The 14,097-nt window shown below is 35.5% G+C and overlaps 1 protein-coding gene across 22 annotated transcripts in view; it reads left to right on the forward strand.

Annotated features, from left to right (window-relative positions):
* The window catches only part of FAM13A (family with sequence similarity 13 member A), a 360,572-nt gene that overhangs the window by 144,392 nt on the left and 202,083 nt on the right, over window positions 1–14,097 (forward strand). For 21 of the 22 annotated variants that reach the window (XM_082726581.1, XM_082726582.1, XM_082726578.1 and 18 more), the window contains one exon: window positions 7,306–7,459. The exons of the other annotated variant lie outside the window; for it this stretch is intronic. In XM_082726581.1, the coding sequence (XP_082582707.1) occupies window positions 7,306–7,459 (154 nt within the window). The remainder of the gene's footprint in view (window positions 1–7,305; window positions 7,460–14,097) is intronic. 22 annotated transcript variants of the gene reach the window in all.

The following is a 14,097-nucleotide window of genomic DNA, read 5'->3' on the forward strand; positions in this document are numbered from 1 at the left end:
AGTGGTAAAGTTAGGTTTTTAAAATTTGAGATCTTTCTTACATTTTAGTGTGTTTATAGCTATGAATTTCTTCCTTAGGCTTAGTTTTGCTGCATCCCATAAATTCTGGTTTCGTTGTGTTTTCATTTTCATTCATCTCTAAATATTATCTAATTTTCCTTTAAATTTATTTTTTGTTCCATTGATTGTTTAAACATAATTCCACAATTTTGTGAATGTTCCAATTTCCTTGATGTTATTATTTCTAACTTCATCCCATTGTGGTCCAAGAAGTTACTTTGTAAAATGAATATCTTTTTAAATATATTGAGATTAATTTGTGGCCTAACATATGGTATATCCTGGAAAATGTCCCATGTACACTTGAGGAAAGTGATTATTCTGATTGGTTTTGGATAAAATAGTCTGTGTGTGTCTGATCTAGTTTGATTGTTGTTTTTAAGTGTTCCATTTCGTATCTTCTGTCTGATTGTTCTATCCAATGTTGGGAGTAGGGTATTGAACTCATGAACTGTTTGAACTCTATGAACTCATAGACTGTTTTTTTCTACCTTAAATTTTGTCCATTTTTTTCTTCATATATTTTGATAGTCTGTCATTAGCTGTGTAAGTGTTTATAATTGTTATATCTTCTTGCTGTATTCAAACTTTGATTAACATATAAGGACTCCATTTGTCTCTTTTAAGCTTTTTTTAAGTTTATTATGTATAATATTACTATAGCCACTCCTGCTCTCTTTCACTTAATATGCATGGATTATCTTTCTCTGTCCTTTTACTTTTAACCTGTTTGTGGCTTTGAATCTCAAGTGAGACTGTTGTAGACAGAATATAGTTAGACAATGTGTTCTTATTCATCCTACCAGTCTCTATCTTTGGGAGAATTTAATCCATTTACATTTAAAGTAATTATTGTTAAGGAGGGACTTGTGTCATTGTGCTAGAGGTTTTCTATGACCTTACAGTATTATTGTCCTTCATTTACTGCATTACTATTTTCTTATGTATTTAGTTAAATTTTTTTGCAGTATAATGTTTAAATTTTCTTCACATTCTCTTTTTTTACATTCTATAGGTATTTTCTTTATGGTTACCATGAGGATTACATCTAACATCCTAAATTTATAACACTAAGAATTTAAATAAGTATCAGTTTTACTTCAGTAATATACAAAAACTGCTCCAGTGTGCCTGACTAGCTCAGTTGGTAGAGCATGTAGCTTTTGATCTCAGGTTCATGAGTTTGAGCCACATGTTGGGCCTAGAGATTACTTGAAAAACAGAACAAATTAAAACTCTGTTCTTTTATAACTCCATCCATATCTCTTTCAGTTATTGATGTCACAAAATTATATCTTTATATATTTTGTGCCCCAAAACATAAAGTAACATTTTTACATTTTTCACATATTTGTCTTTTTTATGTAGACGTAATTGACATTATGTTAGTTTTAGGTATATAGCATAATCATTCAGTATATGTGTATATTGTAAAATGATGACCACAATAAGTCCGAGTTAACGTCCATCACTATACATACCTACAAACATTTTTTTCCTATGATGAGAACTTTTAAGATATTCTTTCAGCAACTTTCAAATATACAATACAGTATTAACTATAGTCATTATGCTGTACATTACATCCCCAGGAAATTTATTTTATAACTGGAAGTTTGTACCTTTAGACAACTTTCACCCACTTTGCTTATCCCTCACCACCTCTGACAATCATCAGTTTGTTCTCTGTATCTATGACTTCATTTTTTTTGTTTTGTTCCTTGAATATTTGTTTTAGATTCCACATATACATGAAATTTTTTGTGGTATTTGTCTTTCTCTGACTTATTTTATTTGGCATAGTGCCTTCAAGGTCATCCATGTTGTTATAAAAGGCAGGATTTACTTCCTTTTTAAGGCTGAATAATATTCCTATGTCTGTGTATGCCATATCTTTTTTTTTTTTCCTCAGTTAGCCAACATATAGTAGTACATCATTAGTTTTTTATATAGTGTCAAGCGATTCATCAGCTTCATATAACACCCAGAGCTGATCACAGCACGTGCCCTCTTAATACCCACAACCTAGCCACCCCATCTCCTCACCCCCCTCCTCTCTGCAATTCTCAATTTGTTTCCCAGGTTCAAAATTTCTCATGGTTTGTCTCCCTCTCTGATTTCTTCCCGTTTGGTTTTCCCTTCCTTCCTCTGTGGTCTTCCATGCTATTCCTTGTGTTCCACATATGGGGGAAACCATATAATAATTACCTTTCTCTGCTTGACTTATTTCACTTAGCTAATCCCCTTCAGTCCCATCCATGTCCATGCAAATGGTAGATATTCATCCTTTCTGATGACACAGTAATATTCCATTGTATATATGAACCACATCTTCTTTATCCATTTATCCTTGATGGACATTTAGGTCTTTAATCCATTTTGAGTTTGTTTTTGTGTATGCTGTAAGAAAGTGGTCCAGGTTCATTCTTTTCTATGTAGCTGTCCAGTTTTCTCAACTCCATTTGTTGAAGAGACTGTCTTTTTTCCATTGGATATTCTTTATAGTCAAAGATTAATTGACCATATAATCATGGGTTAATTTCTGGGTTTTCTATTCTGACCTATTAATCTATGTGTCTATTTTTTGTGCCAGTACCATATATTCTTTTGATTACTACAACTATATAATATATCTTGGAGTCTGGAATTGCTTTTCTTTTTTTTTTCAAGGTTGCTTTAGCTATTTGGGGTCGTTTATGATTCCATACAAATTTTAGGATTTTTGGGGCGCCTGGGTGGCTCAGTGGGTTAAGCCGCTGCCTTCAGCTCAGGTCATGATCTCAGGGTCCTGGGATCGAGTCCCGCATTGGGCTCTCTGCTCGGCAGGGAGACTGCTTCCCTCTCTCTGTCTCTGCCTGCCTCTCCATCTACTTGTGATTTCTCTCTGTCAAATAAATAAATAAAATGTTAAAAAAAAATTTTAGGACTTTTTGTTCTAGTTCTGTGAGAAATGTTGTTGATATTTTCATAGGGATTGCATTAAATGTGTAGATTGCTTTGGGTATTATAGGCATTTTAACAATATTCTTCCAGTCCATGAACCTGGAATATCATTCCTTTCCTTGTGTCATCTTCAATTCCTTTTATCAATGTTTATAGTTTTCAGAGTACAGGTCATTCACCTCTTTGGTTAGGCTTATTTCTAGGTATCTTATTATTTTGGGTGCACTTATAAATGGGATTGTTTTCTTAGTTTCTCTTTCTGCTGCTTCATTATTGGTGTATAGAAATGCAATAGGTCTCTGTGCGTTAATGTATCCTGTGACTTCACTGAATTCGTTTGTCAGTCCTAGCTAGGTTTTTTGTTTTTTGTGGAGTCTTTTGAATTTTCTTTATATAGTATCATGTCCTCTACAAATAGTGAAAGTTTTACTTTTTCCTTCAATTTGAATGCCTTTAGTTTCTTTTTGCTGTCTGATGATGTGAATAGGACTTCTAGTACTATACTGAATAAAAGTGGTGAAAGTGGAATTCCTTGTCTTATTTCTGACCTTAGGGGAAAGGCTCTCATTTTTACTGCATTGAAGATGATGTTTGCTGTGGGTTTTTCAGAAGTCTTTTTTTTTTTTAATTTATTTTTTATTTATTTTCAGCATAACAGTATTCATTATTTTTTCACCACACCCAGTGCTCCATGCAATCCGTGCCCTCCATATTACCCACCACCTGGTACCCCAACCTCCTACCCCCCCGCCACTTCAAACCCCTCAGATTGTTTTTTAGAGTCCATAGTCTCCCATGGTTCACCTCCCCTTCCAATTTCCCCCAACTCCCTTCTCCTCTCTAACTCCCCATGTCCTCCATGCTATTTGTTATGCTGCACAAATAAGTGAAACCATATGATAATTGACTCTCTCTGCTTGACTGATTTCACTCAGCATAATCTCTTTCAGTCCCGTCCATGTTGCTACAAAAGTTGAGTATTCATCCTTTATGATGGAGTCATAATACTCCACAGTGTATATGGACCACATCTTCCTTATCCATTCGTCTGTTGAAGGTCATCTTGGTTCTTTCCACAGTTTGGCAACCATGGCCATTGCTGCTATAAACATTGGGGTACAGATGGCCCTTCTTTTCACTACATCTGTATCTTTGGGGTAAATACCCAGGAGTGCAATTGCAGGGTCATAGGGAAGTTCTATTTTTTAATTTCTTGAGGAATCTCCACACTGTTCTCCAAAGAGGTTGCACCAACTTGCATTCCCACCAACAGTGTAAGAGGGTTCCCCTCCCCCAACTTGGGCTTTAATGCATGACCCCAAGATCAAGAGTCATACACTTCACTGACTGAGTCAGCCAGGCACCCCAGTCAAAAGTGCTGTGGGTCTTTTATATACAGACTTTATTTTGTTGCATTATGTTTTTTCTAAATCTACTTTTTGAGGGTTTTTGTCATGAATGGATGTTTTACTTTGTCTAATGCTTTTCTGAGTCTATTGAAATGAGTATTTAGTTCTTATCCTTTCTTATATTGATGTGATGTATCAAGTTGATTGATTTGTGAATATTGAACCACCCTTGAAACCCAGGAATAATCCCACTAGATCATGGAGAATTGTTTTTTTTTAATGTATTGTTGGGTTTGGTTTGCTAGTACTTTGTTGAGAATTTTTGCAACTATGTTCATGAGAGATGTTGGCCTGTAGTTCTTTTTTTTTTTTTTTTTTTTTTTTTTTTTTTGTGGTGTCTTTATTTGGCCTAGGTATTAGAGTTATGCTGGCCTCATAGAATGAATTTGGAAGTTTTCCTTCGTTTTCTATTTTTTGGAATACTTTGAGAAGATGGCTATTAACTCTTCTTAAATGTTTGGTAGAATTTGCCTGTGAAGCTGTATGGTCCTGAACTTCTGTTTGTTAGGAGTTTTTTGATTACTGATTGAGTTTCTTTTCTGGTAATCAGTTCAAAGTTTTATTTCTTCCTGCTTCAGTTTTGGTAGGTTGTGTGTTTCTAGGAATTTATCCATTTTTTTCTAGGTTGTCCAATTTGTTGGCATTTAATTTTTCATAGTATTCTCTAACAATTATTTGTATTTCTGTGGTGTCAGTTGTTATTTCTCCTCTTTCATTTGTGATTTTGTGAGTTCTCTACCCTCCATACCCCCCATTTGGATGGGTCTGTATAGAGTTTTGTTGATCAATTTTGATCAATTTTGTTGATCTTTTAAAAAAACTAACTCCTTGTTTCATTGATCTATTCTATTGTTTTTGTGGGGTTTTTTGTTTTTGTTTGTTGTTTGTTTTTAGCTTTTACATCATTTAAATCTCCTCTAATCTTTATTATTTCCTTCCTTCTGATGGTTTTAAGGTTTTGTTTGTTGTTCTTTTGGTAGTGCCTTTAGGGGTAAGGTTAGGTTGTTTATTTCAGATTTATCTTGCTTATTGAAGTAAGTCTGTATTGCTATAAACTTCCCTCTTAGAACCACTTTTGTTGCATCCTACAGGTTTTGAGCAATAGTGCTTTAATGTACATTTTATTTCTTTTATTTCCTGGTTGACTCAATGATAGTTCTGATATCCAGTCTGGCAAATGTGGGGAATCTCTTGACTAGGTTTCAAGCCCTGGAAATACTCTTCCATGGCTTTCAACTTCACACTCTTGTTTTTTTTATTCTGCTCTCTAAGTCATCCACCATTTTTAATGAAAGGCAGCACATTTTTGAAGCTTACATGATATTTACATTATAGGAGTTTTATGGTTTCAAGTCTTACATTCACATATTTAATGCATTTTAAGTTGATTTTGTGTATAGTGTGAGGTAGTGGTTCAGTTTCATTCTTTTGCACATAGCTGTTCAGTTTTTCCATCATTTATTGAAGAGACTGTCCGTTCCCCCATTTTATATTCTTGGCTCCTTTGCCATGGATTAATTGACCATAAAAGTGTGGGTTTTATTTCCAGACTTAACACATAGGGAAGGCCATTTGAAGATGGAGCAGAGAAAACTTTAAGATGCTGGCCTTGATTGAAAATTGAAGTGATACAGTTATAGTCAAGTAATGCTACCACAGTTAGTGTGGCCCTGCTTATAACGTAATTTCTACCCCATGATACTGATTGTACTCTGCTGGCTTCCAGAACTGTGAAAGAATAAATTTCTGTTGTCTCAAGCAGTAGTACATGGTAATTTGTTACAGCAGCCACAGGAAACTAATATAGATGGGTATTAACACCTCAGTGTTGCTTTTTAAATGCATTTTCACTGATTATTCAATGAGGTTGAGTATCTTTGCATCATAAGATTATTGATGTGCACCTGTTTTCTTCTATGAGTTTTTCAACTCCTGCCCTTTCTTTCTTTTCTTTTTTTTTTAATTTACTTCCTTATTGAGTAGTAGGAATTCTTTGCAAAGTCTTACCATTAATGTCCCTGTTACTGAAGAGATACTCATGTCTGTAGCTTGTGTTTCTTATTTATGGTGTCTTCTGCATTCAGAAGATCTTTTGCACATTTTTATTTTCTATTAGGAAATTTTTAAACATACCCCAAAGAGAGAATAGTATATAGCATAATATATCTTCTATATACCCATAACTCTGCTTCAACAGTAATCAGTATTTTTTTTCTGGAAGTATTCATATTTTTCGTTAACTTTTATACTTTTCGTGCACTATCTAAGAAGTCCTTCAGTAAAGATTATGTTGCTTTTGTTTCTGCAGCTATTTCTGTCATGATAAAACATTCATTCTTTTTGTTATAACACTTGTTTTTAATCACTTTTTTATTTTAATCACTACACTTATGTGTGGCAATTTCTAATATATACAAAGCATTATGGCACCCATGTTAATCTATACCTTCTTCCTGAACATGTACTTTCTTATTCAGCACAAGCTATTGATACAGATCTTGTCCCAGAAACATCTTACATGTCACTGTAGAGGTTTTTTTTTTTGTTTTTTTTTTTAAGATTTTATTTGTTTATTTGACAGACAGGGATTACAAGTAGACAGAGAGGCAGGCAGAGAGAGAGAGAGAGGGAAGCAGGCTCCCTGCTGAGCAGAGAGCCCGATGAGGGACTCGATCCCAGGACTCTGGGATCATGACCTGAGCCGAAGGCAGCGGCTTAACCCACTGAGCCACCCAGGCGCCCCACTGTAGAGTTTGTTAAAAATTGCATGTGTCCTTATAAGAAGGTTGATCAATCATATAGGAGATGTCAAAATATATGCCTGAGTCAGCTGTGCTATCATATTTTGTTTTTATGAAATAATTCCTCTCGTTTTTTTCCTCCTTATTTCTAGTGTGCCACCTGGGCTTGAAGGCATGAAAGAACAAGACATCTGCAACAAGATAATGGCTAAATTACTAGAAAATTATAATACTCTGTTTGAAGTAGAGTATACAGAAAATGATAACCAGAGATGTGAAAACCTGGCTAGGCTTATCATAGTAAAGGTAAATAACTTTGACATATAATCTTTAAGTATTGCTTATATTTTGAATGGAAGATATTTTATTTAAATTATTCTTTATCATAAAAATGTCATGGACATATTTTAGATTATTATTCCTGTGTTTGTTGAATTCTGTTGTGAAATATGTCCTCTGTATCAAGTATTTAACTGATCTATGTTCCCCTAAAGTGGGAGGATAATTGATGTTTCCTTGCTGCTGTAAAATCCTCTCAAAATCACTTATGTGAGCCCACCACCCACTGATTTTTATAGAAGTCTAGTGTTATAGCAAGGATTTGTGCTTATGGCTGTGTTCAGGAGTGCTAGCTTACTGAGTAGACTGCAAATTCCTGAAGATAATATTACTGTGTCTTTTTTGTCGCTCTTATGTCTGGCACACTTTCAAGTTCAACCTCAGATTTTAAGTCCCACATATATAGTTCCTGGCAACTATCATTGGTAAAGGAGAATATTTTTATAAGCTGTTAAGGAATCCTTGACAATACTTACCTCCACCTTTTTATACATTGGCTGATCATTTATAACCTATCCTTTATACATTAGGGAAATACATGTATGTCTCTAAAGAAAGTCTGAGGATAAACCAAATCAAATCCTCCAGGGAAGGCATCTCACTTCTTTCTCATTTATATTTGAGGCAAATCATGATGGAGTGGATATGGGAGGTTCCCTTAGGGGAGGTTTCCTGAAACACGTGTTCACAGACTGCATTATACCAGTTGATTCATATGGTAATGAATGATAAAGCCCAAGCACTTGTTTTGATCATTGAAGGGGTATTTTCATCTCTTCTTTCAGTTGAGACTCTGACTTTGAGGAAGAAATAAAAGGTAAAGCGTATCAAGTAGCACCCTTCCAAAAAAGCAAAAGAAGACCAAAAACTAGGTTTTCTTAACCAGGACTTATGTTAATACAACAGATTCCCCATACAGAGTATAACACCTCTGCAAGGAAAGCATTTACCTGGAATCTTCCCAAACTGATAAAGAGAACTCTAAACTAAAATTTGAGGGAAGGGAAGAAAAATGCACATTTAAAATGACAAAATGAGAATAAAGTATAACCTAAGTTGGAGGCAACACAATAGCTGAGAGAATGTGTCAGTGATTCACATGAGAGAATATGGGGAAAGAATACACCAGTTTTGCTACCAAAAAATTAAATTTTTTTAAATAGAAAAAAATATCTTTAATTTGTTCCTCTAGTTCCTGTAGTAATACTTTCCAAAGGTATCTTTTTAAAATATTAAAAAGTAATTAACTTTGTTTCAGCTGTATTTCTGATACATTTTTTTAACACTTGCACTTTTTAACTAGAGCTGATAAGATAATAAGATAAGTCTAAAATATAAATGAAAATAGAAAAATAAGACCTAGGCAAGACAAACTTGCTGAGATGCAGGTATTAACTGGAATGTGCCAAGAGAAGGTTCTATGCTGTGCAAATAAAATGATACCTGTTGAAATACCCGGAAGGTATTTCCTGCTTGGAAATCATTGAGCTACTAGGTTTAAGTCTGGTGGAGAACTTAGCATGAGAGTAGATAGATAAGACATACATAGATAAGACATACAAAGAGTCAAATACAGATTATTTTAGCTAGGTGAAAAATAAGACTGCTACTCTCCTAATGCAGGTTTCAGATCTGGCCTAGAGGCAGATAAAGGTCGTGGTTGGAAACTACATTTCTATACTGTGGAAGAATCATTCTGCTAAAGCAAAATAGTTGGTCCATTCTTTACTGATCTTCATGATAGTCTCATCTCAGAGGGTAGATTATGTTACAAGGGAGTATGATGTTCTGGACCCCAGTTTCAGCCAGTAAGGATGAAATGGAGGTTACAAAAATTATTTTAATGGAATATGCCAGTGCCATTTTAGGGTCTATAAAAATAACATGCTGATCACAGTTAGGTTTATAAAGTTGGATAGTGTTTAGAAAGCAGATTTTTTAAATTCCTAAAATCATAGAAATATTAGATACAAACTGAAAGGAAGCTGGGTTAAAAAGGAAATGGGAGGCTTAAAATGAAATCATTAACATACTGAAAGATTGGAAAAATGGAAGGAAACTGAAAAAAACTGAAAAACATGTTCTGATCATGCTTATGAGCTCAGCTTTTGAAGGGATGTGTACAAAAAGAAAAAACTGGCACAAAACAAGGGATGAATATACATGAATGACAGACATATAAAATGAGCTGAGAATAAGCTTAGGCTCATGGAAACTACTATATATCTAACTACTTTATCTCAGTATAGAAAAGGGCTTTTAAGGGGAAGAAGTACTAAATTTATCCACTGACACACCTCTGTACACCCCAGTATGGGCAACAGAGTCATAAAGGATTGCATAAGCTCCTCACAATATCCTAGTGGACTATATGGAGATTTGGAGCTCAGATAATGTAAGTTTAGTTGCCTTTGGACCAGGACGAGATACTTTAAGTGTGGACTGGTGTTAACTTTGGGGCAGGTCTCTACATTTTTTTGTGTTATTTTCAGTATTTTAATCATTGACTTAAATGAGTCTATACTTGGCACATTTGCAAGTGAAATAAAGTCAGAAAAATAGATCGGATTTTGGATGGCTGGATATGTAGATCAATAAGATGAAACGTGTATGTGTGTGTGTGTGTGTGTGTGTGTGTCTGTACACAGCCATTTCTCTCTTATTTCTTGCTTCAAACAAACAAACAAAGCATTTTATTTGGCTTGCAGCAAAGTGCTGAGGTCAGAGGGGTCACTCTCACAGCTGCAAGGGATAGATGAGTCACAAGGGTCTAGACAGTCATCCTTCTTAGGTAGTAATTGACTTAAAAGGAAGATCGAGACAGTTCTACAAGGAGATGTAAGGCAAAGTATGCAGCGAGCAGAGGGCCTCTGGGAAAGACTCTCATCCCTGATTAAAAAGAATGATTTAAGTTAAAACCAGAACTGTGGTTTGCCTCTGGGTATAGTTGACTCTGATGGTTGTGACTGACTTGGAAAATGCCTAAGGGAACTCTCTGGGCGTAATGAAAATGTTCTTTATCTCAGTAGGGATATGGGTTATATGGGTGTATGCATTTATCAAAACTCATGCAACTTTACGCTTAAGATTTATCCATTTAACTTAATGTAAATTATTTTTTAATTTTTAATTACAAAGTAGGAAAGGTAGCAGGCCTTTGAGAAAGATGCCCATCTCTTCCATCCTGCTTTCAGATGTTATCACCTGAAGGTACGATGCTTAGAGCTGCTGCCACCATCTCTGCCCTTGATGAATGTATCACTGACACACGGAAGTTGGCAGTTAATGGAGGAGAAAGGGTGGGTTCCTCATCATTGCTGATGTGCTGAACCAACCTGGAACACACAAACCTCAGGACTTTGAGTTACATGAGGGAAATAAAGATCCTCAGAGTATAAACTAGTTTTAGTGGAGTGTTCTGTTTCTTGCACCAAGAGCATTATATCTGATACAGCCAGTATAATTGGAAAGTGCTATACTTAGGTTTATAAAATGATTTGTGCAAAGATAGCCTAGAGGAGATAATAGTTAAATTGAAAACCATCCACCCATTTCTCTTCTTTTTTTCATCCACAGATTTTAGTTACTTTCTAGCACATTAAGAGATGTCAGCATAATGTAATTGCCCCCAAATACCAAAAATATATTTGTGGAGTATACCAGTAGTATGCAGAATAAAGAATGTAGGTCTCTCTGCTCTTGGAATAGGTCAGGCAGTATATGCAGCATTATCTCTGGTACTGAGTACTACATTCTGACTCTTCTGACAATCACCACTGTTGCGCATTTATTCTCACTAAATACATATTTGCCTGGGTGACCATCTTTTACTTTAGTTACCGTACATACTGCTGATGACTTTGAAATCATAACTTGAGCCCTGGCTTGTCAGACGAACAGTAGAACTGTATTTCCCACTATCTGTAAAATGCCACATTGGTGCCTCAAATTTCTCACACTGAAAACATCATCCCCAAAACTTGTGTTCTGTCTTCTATAACCCTAATTTGCCAGTCCCCAGCCTGCCAGATTAGAATCCTTAGTTTAGCCTTGACTCCTCCTCCCTCTACCATTCCCACAGGGACTCAGATTCTGTCTTCTGTCTCTTGGATTGGGTGTCTTTTGCCTATCCATTACCTCTGCTTTAGATTAGGACCTTATCACAGTCACACATTTCCCCATGGGTTCTGCCCCTTCTAGAGGCAGCCCCATCCAATAGAGATGGACTCTATTCATTTTTACAGTATGATAAGAGTTCTGTGCCTAAAAAACAAGCTTGATCATAACCTGTTTCTGCCTTAAGTAAATAAACCTTTTTCTGTCATTGTTCTGTCTCCTACTCTTGCTGGCAGTACGTAATTAGGATGCCTTTACTTGAAATTTAGGCCTTCCCATGTCCCCAAACAAAACTTTCTCTATTAACTATGTGAATGAATATTGAATGATTCTTGTCATCTTCTTATTCTCTGACCTTTCTTCAGTCTCCTTTGAGGACTCTTCATTCTCAGTCAGAATTAAATATTATTATTTCCTAGGGTCATTCTTAGGTCTTCAGTGCAGAGCTCTGCCTGGCAAACCATACATACATGTCTGACTGCATAGTGATCTCTAGCACCTGCTTATCTCATGGCCTGTGATGAGAAAGTCTCATCATCTTTCTTGTCCTTGAAGATCTAATGCTCCACTTGTCTTAATGAATGGCCCATCCATCTACACAATTGCTCCAGGTTGGTGTCCAACAGCCACTAAAACCTGTTAATTCTGCGGCCTAAGTATCTCTTCAATCTCCCCCCCCCCCCCACTACTTCCTCAAAGCCTCTTATCCAGGCAAGAGATTTGTGCTCTTGGCTCATTATCACAGTCACCTGGTGACTCAAACCGAGAGTCAGAAACTCATCGTAGGGCCCCCAAACCTGCATTTTAAAAGGCTTCCTTGGTGTAATATTAATAAGCAGTCAGATTTGTGGATTGATTAATCCTTGTAATCCTTGTGTAGTATGCAGTTATGAACATGTCACTTCCCATGTCAGAATTCTTCAGCAGGTTTTCTTCATCTATTCCTAGATTATAAAATCTAAGTCTTAGCAAGACAAACAAGAGGTTTCATAATTTGAACCCAGCCTATGTTTTCACACTTCCTTCCCACCACTCCTTCCCATACACTTGATGTACTAAGCTATCTTTGATATGATCGTGGAAGCAATGTCATTTCAGGCCTCCTGTTTGTCAAGCTGTAGAGCTCAGTGCCTGGCATTGAAAATTGCTTGGATTCAGTAGATGGACTCTATTCATTTTTACTGAAAATAACGTCCCTGGTCACAATTTGTACATGATATGAAACCAATAGCAATGAGTATTTTCAAAATAATTGAATAAAATTAAAGACATCATAGTTCACCGAGTACTTCATGACTGCCTTATTTTAAGAAAAGACACTAGATACTTTTAAAGAATTTAACAGTTCTGGAAAGAGCACTGAAAATAGAATAAGACAGTCTATATTTGTAACCTGGCTACTCAGCAATATTATTGGGTAATTTATATTACCTGTTTCTGTTTTGTATTACGTAAAATGGCAAATATCCTATAGATTTATTGTGGGATTCAAACCATTAATGCTTGTGAAAGTATTTTCAAAGCCAGTTCAATAGAATAGGAATATGAAGTATTAAATTGGGGGGGGGGGGTGAGAACATAGGATGAGAGTAATTGATGAAGACCTTGGCTTACTTTGAAATGATTGATCAAGAATACTTCAGTAGATGTATTTTATACATATGTATTTAAGCTTAGGGCAACAAAGCTTATTCTAATCTAGAAGAAGACAAAATAGGTTAGAACTTCCAGTTTGTGTGCCTCTGGGCAAATTATTCAGTCTCTCCTTCAACCTTAGTTTCCTCATCTATAAAGTAGGAAAACTATCACTAACTAATTTGGCTATTTTTTGTTATGATTAAATGAAATAGAAATGGCAAGTTTTCAATAAACTTTAGCTTGTAAAAAAAATCATTATGTTCACATCACCTTTATGATATTATCTTACTTCTCTTTACCTGAAAGGGAATCAGGCTTGATGATGGAAGGAAAACAGAGTCCAAAGCAGAAAAATGAGGTTGACAAACAGATATGTTACTCATGACAGAAGAGTTACTGCTTCTAGACATTTCTTGCTATTAATTCACTAGTATAGCTTTTTTATTATTATGACTATATTAAGTATCCTCTTGGAAAGGCAAGATTTGAACATGATTGTTCTTTCAATGGATGGAAAAGTATGATTTTAGTATTTAAGCGTCTATTCAGATATGTTTTTTGAAAATGAGTTATTTTTTTTTGAAGTGGAAGTTTTATGAAACAGTAAAGTATTTAAGTGGCTCTGTGAAAAATGGGATTTCAACAACTTGCTGGAGGAAACAGAAAATCTTAGAGGAGAAGAATATGCTTTATATCATGTGTTCTTTGTGTACTGGTGACCAGACATTTCTGGCCAGACCATAGGAAGTAGCACAGGAGCTACATACGAGAGTGAACCAGTATGCAGCTTTAACTATGGGGTTAACAATTACAAGAACAGAAGAATGAAGAAAGGTTTTAAGAACAAGATG

The sequence above is a fragment of the Mustela nivalis genome (assembly GCF_964662115.1).
Source record: "Mustela nivalis genome assembly, chromosome: 4".
Lineage (NCBI taxonomy): Eukaryota > Metazoa > Chordata > Mammalia > Carnivora > Mustelidae > Mustela > Mustela nivalis.